General features: G+C 41.1%; 1 protein-coding gene across 1 annotated transcript; it reads left to right on the top strand.

Moving 5' to 3' along the window:
- Nucleotides 1-8: 8 nt before the first annotated feature.
- On the top strand, nucleotides 9-11,323 carry LOC135351081 (E3 ubiquitin-protein ligase MIB2-like). The gene is made up of 23 exons (XM_064549993.1): nucleotides 9-340; nucleotides 871-1,045; nucleotides 1,751-1,857; nucleotides 2,694-2,752; nucleotides 2,933-3,004; nucleotides 3,082-3,148; nucleotides 3,346-3,470; nucleotides 4,239-4,349; nucleotides 4,516-4,626; nucleotides 4,852-4,990; nucleotides 5,746-5,891; nucleotides 6,318-6,428; nucleotides 6,575-6,615; nucleotides 6,813-6,972; nucleotides 8,089-8,240; nucleotides 8,403-8,529; nucleotides 8,658-8,867; nucleotides 9,156-9,334; nucleotides 9,470-9,530; nucleotides 9,605-9,881; nucleotides 9,992-10,122; nucleotides 10,309-10,402; nucleotides 11,110-11,323. The coding sequence occupies exons 1-23, from the start codon at nucleotides 112-114 to the stop codon at nucleotides 11,160-11,162; spliced, it is 2,937 nt and encodes a 978-aa protein (XP_064406063.1). The 5' UTR covers nucleotides 9-111; the 3' UTR covers nucleotides 11,163-11,323.
- Nucleotides 11,324-11,341: the final 18 nt, after the last annotated feature.

Here is an 11,341-nt window from a genome sequence, read left to right as displayed (position 1 = left end):
ATACTTGGAAATCCCCGTACATTCGCTCAGATTCGCTTTAGCTGAGCTCAGCTAACTATATAGCTGTAGCTCAGGTTTTCTCGATCGCCTGTTTCATCTTCTTTTCTTCTCATGGAGTCTCTGCAGATCGGTCTTCGTGTGGTGCGTGGCCCGCACTGGGAGTGGGGAGATGTTGACGGAGGAGTTGTTGAGGGTCATGTTGGAACGGTGGTGGCAATGGAGGAGCCTAAGGACGGAGGGAGACCAGTGGTTGTGCAATGGGACTCGGGCAAAAGGTGTCGGTGTCGCTGTGGTGTAGCTGGAAAATATGACCTGAGGGTACTGGACAGTGCTCCCACAGGTACACAATTTGAGGTCGAGGGAGTAGATCTATAGTACATTGATGTTGTTGCAAGCAGCCGTACTTTTGGTTTCATTATTAATATTGTGTTGATCAGATCAATACCGATTTGTAAAGTACAAATGCATGGTGCTCGTATTAAAAGCAATAAGTCTTATGAAAGTGCTTGTACCTTACTGCTGTCACATGACTGAAGAAGCCCTACTCGAATGTACCGTATACGTACATGTAGCACTTTATTTTCGAGGAGCTAATATTTCACAGATTGCTCTAACTAAACGGTTCAAATGACCACACCCCTACAGTAGAGAGGACTTAAATTTTCAGGGACTTAAAATTCGAGGTTCAAGGTCAATCCGCGAAAACTGCGAAATGTTTACTGCTCGAAAATAAAGCGCTGTATGGTTTAGCTTGTAGAAATCTTGAGCAGTGTATGTACACAATTATATGATAAACTGTTAGGGGTATAGGTCATCTGTTTTGCATGCATGTACTAGCTGCTTTGGTTATCCCCACACACACACATGCAGGTATCCAGCACCTCCACGTGGAGTGCACCTGGTGTGGGGAGAAGAGTGTGAGAGGCATCCTGTGGAGCTGCACCCAGTGTGTGGATTATCATCTCTGCACTCCTTGTTACAACGCTGACAGACACAGCGTCGAGCACAAGTTCAACAGACGAGATGTGCCAGCATCCAGAAAACGGTCAGTTGAAAATAAACCAGCGGAAGCGTTTTCTATTAAAACAAGTTTCTCCCTCAACTACTGTGAAACTAGGAATTATTGAAATATTTCTGACGTGTGTGTGTGTCTTGGATAGTTGTTTGTTGTAAATGTCCTCGGTGCATTGTATATTTAACTGTAAATAGTTATATGTCAATTATTATGACTAAAGTTAGGCACGAGATACAAATGTTCTCGGTACATATTGTACACATGTAACATGTGTTGCAAAGTCTATTCATTGTGTTTTCATAGAAACTGTTTGTGTTACACTTACATCACGTGCCCCATATACCAATAATTATTATTATACTGTACATGTAAGACATACTTATGAATATAATTATAGTTTATATTGCTGGGTATTTATGTATGTACATACACTTAAACTAAGACTTATATATACATGTATAAGAACTTAAAGTATTGCTCTATCTCTGTACATTTAATTTGAGAGGCTGTAACCATTAGCTCCCTACGAATGAAAGCCTATCCAATAGTATGGTTAGATTTACAACATTAAAGTTCTTTTTGTAGTTGGTTCTCGAGCGTGAAGCTCAATTGGACGATTTTTATTTGACGTACTCTATTCCTACTCCTATTAACATCGATATTTTGGCAACTGAGTACAAAATTCTATACAGCTCTAAATTAATGTCATTATAACCACACCTCTCTTATCCTCAGCGTTAGAGTGCCCCCTCGATACAACTGCCCTCGATTTATAGCCCGGGGGGTGTTTCCTGGGGCTGAGGTTGTGAGAGGGTGCGACTGGCAGTGGAAAGATCAAGACGGTGAGTATGTATACGTACAATGTGTACTCATGAGCCATTTGGGATTGCTTTCAGTATTGTGATCTTGAGCAAGTGCTTTCAGTATAGACGTCTAGAGTGATTAATAATTATGACTCAAACACTGTACGATGTATGTACACTAGAATTCTCGATTACTTGTTTTTATGCCTCGGTGCGCATGCACAAGCGAGGTATACGGTAGTGTGTTTGTGTATCTGTGTGTGTGTGTGTGTGTGTGTAGACTGTTTTAGCTGCTCAAGGATCTATGAAGTGCCAGTAAGAGTTTCTATAGGCTTCTAGTCATGTTTTCTTGGCTTGGTATTTGTGGATTTGCAAAATAAAGCTTCGTTCTCGAGTTATGCCTAGTTTTGATTACTTGGAATGCCATTGCAGCCTTTTCAGAAGAGTTCGTAGCAAAATTTGTTCATCGAGTGTTGCTACTCTACTTAGTAGTTAGCCCTGCACTAGAACGCTAGCTACATGTATTGGTAGCTGCAAGAGTGAGAAGAGAGCTGCAAAGCTCTGCTGACTTACAGCCATAGACTCAAACTTTTGGCATCGATCGTTTTTAACAACAATAATGGTCGATCATTACCCACTCTTTGAGTTTCCCTGTGATTCTTATGCAGAAATGTTCATCATGATAATTATAATCGATGTGTGTATAAAAGCTAGCTATTAGTAGCTTTATGTTATGTAGCTTTGGCACCTCCACCGAGGCATCAGCACCTGTGGTGCTTTCAGTTATTGTAGCTTGCAATTGGTGTTTCATGATTTGCTCTGCTTGTGCATGTTTTATAATGAACTCCTATATATGTATTATGTTTGGAAACCAGGTGGAGTGGGTTCCATTGGGAAGGTCATCAAGATAGAGGGCTGGGAGGGAGAGAATGGGGTGAGTGTTTTTTAACTGTCACAGTTACGTATACAAGTATAATACGTAGCCTGCCCAATTTTGCTTTCCAAATGTTTCTGTTACGTTGTTGTTGTAGTCCCAGTGACATGTACATGTCAGATTGCATGACTGTGCAACATTGCAGTAATCACTTGACCCCTCCCACTGCTTCCACTATAGAGAAGTGTGGCTCAGGTCAAGTGGAGAGATGCCCAAGTTTCTAACGTCTACAGAATGTCTCACAAGGGAAAGGTAATATGTACATGCACATGCACACCAGAATATAGTGTACCATTATTAGGTAACTCTCTTCCTGTGACTATAAATAGGTTGATCTGAAGTGCTCGACCGCTGCAGCTGGTGGCGTTTACTATCCCAGCCATCTTCCGGTTTTAGGTGAGTTTCATGTCTTGTCGTCAGCACTGACACTAACAATTCTAACCTGGTTACCGGTTCATTACACCATATTGGACAGTTTTTGTGTTTGCACTAGTTACGTACTGTTTTGAGCTGACATGTTTTCATTATTACGCATACATACATTGCACATGTATCTCTCACTATCCCTCTAATCCCTAACACGCACACAAAAGGGGCCTCCCAAGAGGATGATTGTGGCCTTCTGTCAGCGGGGGACTCTGCTCGTGTGGAGCTGGACCCTGACCTCTTCAAGATAGCGCAGCAGGATCATGGTGGCTGGATTGATGGAATGGCTGAGGTGAGAGGCTACCTAGCTTCTATTTGGCATTGGTTGTCACTTGATGATTTGATGTACATTAATTGTAGTCAAAATCTTCGACAATTCAGCTAATCACTTTGTGCTGCTGTCCGATATACATGTATAAAGATATGTATGACATTATTACCCGAGGAGCGCGTGGGCGGCCACAGGTATAGTAGTCGTTTGGTTTGTCTGTTTGTTTGTCTGTTTGTAATTTCAGGGTCTGCTCACCTGGCTGCCACAGCACTGGGTTTATAGCATGGATAGCCTTCACACAATAAGTTATTAGTTTTAACAATAGTAGATTTCGATGTCAGAGCTTTGTTGTCGAATAAAAGCGAGCATAAACTAAGAAGCTTGAACTTCCACATTGGCAGCTAGCTAGCTAACTACACGCGGCCTTTATTCGAGGTACCCTCCGTATTTACAGCTGACAGTGGAAAAGGGTCACTACAATAGAAAGCTAGAATTGTGACTTGTTTGTTGCTCTGTTAGCTGACTCCAGGATCCCAGGAGTCCAGGCATCTTTGTTGTGATCCTAGTCCACTGTGCATGCCTCATGTACCACTAAAACTCTGTTCTCACAGCATGCCTCTAGTCTGGTTTAGTTTATTGCTCCTGAGTTGACTAAATGTAATATATCACTCTACTGGTTTCTTTATAATCATGTCACCAGCCAAGGGTTTGCACTTTAGTGCTCTAGTTATGTAGACAGTCAAACGTTATCTACTAGTAGCTACATTTGTTGTTACTCCTATACCCCAGTACATAGGTCGGCTGTGTGTGGTACACGCCATCCACGATAATAGATCATCAGCTGTCGTCCGCTACTCCAACAACAGAATCTTCCAGCTCAATCTAGGCACGCTCACTAAGGTGAGTACTACTACTGTGTACTATTTTGTGAGTTCTTGGGTATAATAATATCACTATGCTTCTCACAACTTCCAGCGTTGCTATAGTGTTTGCTGGGTAATGATCATTGAATGGTTTTGCTTCTCATACTGTATTGATCTTTATCTAATGGGTTACCTTTCCACAGGTGGACGGCTTTTTGTTTAAGTACGGGCAGACCGTGAGGGTGATCGATGATTTGGCCAAAGTGCACTCACTGCAGCAGATAGGAGCAGGCTGGAACAATGACATGGCATTGGTATGAGAAACAGTATAATTATGTGCATGTATATACATGCATTTATCGTTGAAAACATGTACATTGTAAGACTCAGACTAAGAGACTTGTACCCTTGCTACAATTGGACCTAACCATACTTTATCTTTTAGGTGATTCCTCTACCTTGATTTTTTGCATTGCTTGCCATCATGTACATGTATTAAGTGCACTATTCCAACAGCCCTCTCCCACAATCTCTTGCAGTGTCTCGGTCAGCTTGGACAAGTAGTTCACATTCTACCAAATGGCAATGTAAAGGTCATCATCAAAGGTCAAAGGTGGATCCTCAGCCCGGAAACTATTGTACCAGCACCAGGGGAAACCCCTCCAGAATACACTGCAGGTACATGTACATATGTAAAATGTATACATGTATGTGGCTTATAATTATATATTGTAGTGCTGACATCAGCGTTTTACATTCAAGTCACACAGGAAGCGACTCATCACCAAGACTTAGTAAAATGGGTTGCTGGTTGTCAATGTTTTTTTGTCTTTTTTTCTTGTCTGTTCTATACAAAATCTTTTAGTAGCCTTCTGCAAGCTCTCCTGGTGTTCTAGAATCTTATTTCTTTGTCTTTTAGTCGTTTTCTTTCTCTTAAACTCGTCTTCAACTGTCAATTTTGTTGCTACGCATCCTTCTGGTTGGCGCAGATTCAACCTGCATTTTGGTTGCTAAGCAATAAATGCATTATCTCATGGATACTGATGATTATCACTCGTCTGTGCCTAGTAACTGTCACTTGTACCTTGCAGGCACTCGTGCAGTTACTGGCACAGACTCGTGATAATCTTCAGTATCCATAGGATAATATCATATTGTAGCTAGTACTTTACATACATGCATGATTGTGCATGCATGTATTATACATATACGTGTATTATGTATAGCCAGGAATGATTTTATCCATTCCCTTATGCTCAACTTAACGCATGTTCTCCCCTCCCACAAAGGAGTAGTAGTTAAGACCAGTATATGTCTGTCTGTCTGCCATGTACGTGTGCATCATATCCTCATACAGCAATTGTAGCTCTTCAGTGTCTTTTGAACAATTTCATGCTTACTTAATCTCAATTATTTTCTGCTTTGCTCAACAGACAATATCAGACTGGGTCTAGATGCAATGTTAGCTGTTCGAATCTCTCTAGACGCCGGGATTGCAGATCCAGAAGCACTGATGATAGCTGTCGCTTTTGGAGATGTGAAAACTGTGAATAGTGCACTTGAGAAGCACCCAGAAATGGTAACTAAACAGTACATGTGACATGAAGGTTGGATATTTAGAAATGTCGAGCCAGCATGCAGTGGCGATTATATTGAGTAAGTGTTGTTTTCAGCACAACCATAGTTTCCTAATACTGCGTTTCATTATGTTCATGCACGTACGTCTACTAATTAATTACAGTATACATGTGTAGCGGGTAATTTTCGGGGGGGGGGGCAAAACATTCATGGTTGAGCAATATTTAGTCACTTTGTGGACTGCAGGTTTCGTGTAAAGTATTCGTGGTCAGAGCTTCAACCACGAAAACCACGAATATTTTGCCCACGAATTACCTGCTATACGGTATGTTACATGTGTACGGAGCACATTTGTGTACGGAGCACATTCTTGTGCACATATAAAAATTGTGTTATTAACATAATAATTATTTTAAATCTTTATCAGATTGACGTAGTGAATGCAGAAGGGAAGCGTCTCATGCACACAGCCATCATTGAGGGGTTCAAGCCAATGGTGGAATTGCTTCTAAAACATAAATCAAACTTGGAATCTGAGGTATTTATTTTGCCTAACATACCGTACTGACTGAAACGTAATTAGATTTAAAGTTGATACTAGCTTACAAGTGCCATGCGTGTTACTGTTACTGTACTTGTTAACACAATGTTATTCACGGACACCGTTATATCATGTACATGTAGGATAATGATGGTGATATGCCACTCCATGTCAGTGCTTTCTGGTGAGTTCTGTCCCGGCCATAAATTAGCTGATTGTTATAAAGTCCACGCTTAAATACATAATAATGTACATGCATGTATATAGATCATCAATTAAGCAGTGAAAATGAAACTCATATCATCTTATAATTATTGATCAATCTTAGAAAAGCTAGATGCTCTCGATCTAGTGCACACGTATATGCTGTTCCTCATACAGTAACAATGGTGCTGCTGCCAAACTCTTGCTGGATGCTGGGGCGAACGTGAATGCAGAGAATGGGAGGGGAGCCAGTTCAATCACTCTGGCTGCTTCGCAAGGACACGACGATGTGCTGCTGGTTCTGCTGTCACATCCAGAGGCAAACCTAAATTTTCAGGTATTACGTACTAATGAGTATGATTTAATTAGTTTTAATTGCCTGATTTTCACTATGCATGGGAAGTCACATACTTGCCATGTACAGTGCTCCAACCAAAGAGACTGGAACTTTTTATTTTTCACATTTCAGCTCATATCTTTAAAAGTATAAGTGTTTTGTTCAATATGAGTACAGGTATTGAAAGATAAAGTATTGGCGCTTCTCTTGGACCACCTCCTGTTACATCATATTACATCATCACTACAAGATGGCTTCCTGAAGAAGAGCACTGACGAAAATATGTTAGGCATAGAACTAGCCTATTTCTTTGAGTTAAGATCTGAATTTTTTTGTGCATGAACTACAATATGTTGCTCAACTTTTAAGCCTCAGCGGAAGTCTTAGACACTAGTAAGTACTGAGAAATACTGTACCTAGTTGTTTTGTGGTAGTAAATATGTTAGGCATAGAACTTTTGAGTTTATGCTAGTTAAGGTCTGATTTTTGATGAGCATGTACTATAATAGTGTAGTTTTCATCTACCTACCTTTAGAGAAACTGCAAGAGTCTCTTCGTTGCTAGAGCAGCCCTTCTTGCACAAATTTCTTGTTTTGCTACTTTTGCTGACGTAAGCAATGAATTTCCCTGATTTATGACATCATAAATCATCCTGTTGTTATTTGCTACATCCAAAGCTCATGTGATGCCTACCTTGCAACTGCACAATTGTTTCTGTCATCAAACATCATGGAGGGCGTGTCAAAGCCATTGAAACGTCAAAACAAGATGGCGTTTTTACACACAAAACATATTAACTTTGCTCTGTTCTTTGCTTCTGTTGTACTGTGCTGGCTATAACTCAAGGTATCTGTCTTATATACTATAATAATACATCCCTATCAACCAGTTTATCTTAAATATATACGGATAGAGCTGTATAAAAGTTCCAGTCTCTTTGGTTGGAGCACTGTATGTGTTTCTTAGTGAAGCCGGAAATCAGTGCAATTTTGCAAAATTGCTCAAACGTTGCAAACGGGTGGCCAATCCTACTTAAAACCTGCTGGCGCTAAATTGTGAAAGCTGCCGTTTTACGCCACCTTCTTAAGTATTTACTACACTTATCCACCAATGCAGGACGTGGATGGGAGGACACCTCTACACAGAGCAGTACATTCTCATCACAGGTCCACTCTCCGAATCCTCTTGGAGGCTGGGGCTGATCACACTGTACTCGACTCGAAACAGTTTACCGTCGCTCACGATTCTAGCGGTCTGGGAAATATTGCGTATGTTGTGACTGTTTACACGTAGTAATTATTGCACCTATTATCGTCACTTAATGAAGTTAGTCAATGAACGTACAGCAAAGCTGTATGAAATTTACCAGTACGTATTATAGTTACATATGTGTGTGTACCCATATGTAACACATACTGAGTTTTTTCCAGTGCGACCGAGGAACTTTTGAGGTTTCATCCTGAGCTGATCAATATGAAGAAGGACAATGGGAGCAGCCCTCTCCATGTGGCAGCTGCCAACAACCACTATGACGTTGTTTCACTACTGGCTTCTCATGTGCGTGTTCTATACAAGCTACATGTAGTATTGTGTATGTTAATTTTACACGTATGCACGCTTGCATGACAAATGATCCATCATACATTCTTGGCGTGTGTGTACCTGTCATGGTTTCCCATCAACAGCCCACCTGTAATGTGAGCATCTTGAACAACATCCGGCTGACTGCCCTACACATTGCTGTACATGAGGGACACATTATAACTGTGGAAAGACTGGTCGGCTTTGGTGCAGACGTTAATGCCATAGCAGGGGACGGAAACACTCCTCTGCACTTGGCCCTGGCGAGAAGTACTATGAGCGCACCAACCAAGGCCACTCCCTTTATTTTGAAAGTATGCTGACACAGCTAGTGGATGTAGTGTGTGATCCTTGAGGTCAAAGTACTATAGTTGTTAACTTGTTAAAATACTGTACCCTCAACCTGCAAATCAACGACTTTACTGTAGACTCCCATGTAAACTCCCAACTATACTGACAATACACCTTCGTCAGACATGATCAATTTGACGCAGGCCATTACATACAAATTGGCTGCACTTAGTTTGTCCATTTGTGCTGTGATTGTTTCACTTTCACTCCACATATAAAAATCAATAATACTTTTTATCACGTTTCCTTAGCTTCAGGAGGAGCTGGAGGAGACCCATGGCAAAGGACTGCTGAATCCTAACATTATGGTGGGCATATTCCTCGTGGTGCAAGGAGCTGACCTGCACATCAAGAACCTGATGGGATTGAGCCCTGGCAAGATCCTACCTTCAGACGTTTGGGCCCTCGTGTCCTCTTACAAAGGAAGATCGTGAGTTACGATAATTACTATTGCTGAGATTATTAATAGTGTTTCATTTTGTGTAGGTATATGTATCATGATGTGTGTGTACCTCTTATATTGACTAGCATCTTCAATTATGTGTTGTTATTCCATCTGTTACAGAGACTCATTCCATGGCGCTTTAAAGGAGCTCGTGAGACCATTCCACAACGAACTCACAAAGGTATAGTCGGCTAATAATTACACAGTAGTTTGTATGTATCTTCATGCATGACTGAGTCCATGTATAATTTTTAGGTGGCTCGTAGCCAGCCAAAGATACACACTGCCCCTGCCAGCATGCTCTCGAAAGATATGCAAGGGACCAGTCTCAAAACATCTCAAAACGCCAATGAAGTGCTCTCGAAAGATATACAAGGGATCAGTCTCAAAACATCTTCTTCAGCTCAAAAAACCAATGAAGTAGGCAGAAGTCGCGAATCAGGTCAAGTGTCAGAGGCCAAAGCTGCAAAGTTGGTTGATAATCTGTACAACAACACACCTCCCGTTTCAAGGAGAGCTCCTACTGTGGAAGGTATATTGATTGATTGTCATATGGTTATAAATTTAATGATCCATACACATGTACACATTTTGAACCCAACTGGTATGCTACATGTACCTTACAACTGTTGAACTCTGTAGATGTCCTCACATGTTGTCTCTGTGAGATAGGGGCTGACATTAAGCTCCTTCCTTGCGGCCATGTAGCCTTGTGTCACAACTGTGTGGTCTGTGGGCAGGGAGCTAAGAAGTGTCCAATGATTGAGTGTAGGGTGAGTTAGGTATATGCATGTGCTTCAATCAGTATAAAAAAAGTGCAGTATCTCGATCCCAACATACCAATGGGGGGGGGGGGTATTGCTCGGAGATCTTGTCTTTGGTGTGACACCACATGCAGCATCAAAAATGTTTTTATACACGGCGCTGTGCTATTATACATACACCCATGAATTCTACAGAAACCCATTGACAATCGTGTTTCTGTGTGTGTGTTCTGCAAACAAGATGGAAGTTTGGATCGATTCTCTCCTTGTGCTCACAGCGTCTGTCTAGGTACATGTGTGTGCATGCCCTATATATACCCCCTATGCATACAGCTGGGACTGTCAGAAACTTTCACTTGTATAATTTTGTTGATACTTCAGTTGAGCCTCGATTATTCGAACCTTGATCATCCAAAGTCTGATTGTCCAGATGAAAGATTCGGCCAATATTTCATAGCAAACACCCACTCGCACATGCGCATTAAGTGTCCACGTGTTGAAAGATTTTTGTGTTGCTGATTAGCAGAAGCAGCTAACGCTTCAGCTTAGCCTAACAGTATAGCTTGCTACCTTGTTCTGTCCACTGATGCATTACGTCCAAGACTATTACATTTGTAAGAGCTATGGACATCGTTTGCTGATTTTGCATGAAGAGATCACTCGAATTATTGATAGGTGTGGCTCGGGTATCCCAATATTTCAGCCATTCGGATGAGGTGGGGACACCAGGTGTTCGGAAAATCAAGGCTCAACTGTACCTATATATATTCGCGTACATGCATACCAGTATACATGTAATGGAATGCACATAAAAGCTGCTGGCCTTTAAAAGATTTTGTCTATTGCATAATGTATTCGGGACCTATATAGGTGCATGCCTTTCTTCATGCACGGTAGCCAATATAAAAGGGCTTCCCACTGCATGTATATACGTATTAGGTTCCACTTCTGATCATTCAATCTATGGTTCAAAAACATTCACCCACACATGTATAGGGTGTAAAGCACATCACAGCCATTGTCTCGCTTGTCAGATTCTGGCAGATTGATGAGATAAACTCAAACTTTTGTCACTTTAGTTACAAATATATTTTTGTGTCAATTTTGTATAGTTATAATTATATAGAGTTATGTGCCTGGTTTCTAGCTACATTATTGCAATAATTTGATACGTATAATTGAACTATAATTATACAGTCAATAAGTTCAATCTGTGCATAGCTACATA

This window comes from Halichondria panicea, chromosome 17 (assembly GCF_963675165.1).
Source record: "Halichondria panicea chromosome 17, odHalPani1.1, whole genome shotgun sequence".
In the NCBI taxonomy this organism is placed as follows: Eukaryota; Metazoa; Porifera; class Demospongiae; order Suberitida; family Halichondriidae; genus Halichondria; species Halichondria panicea.
Note: the sequence above shows the minus strand (reverse complement) of the source record. Positions and strands in the feature narration are given on the sequence as shown.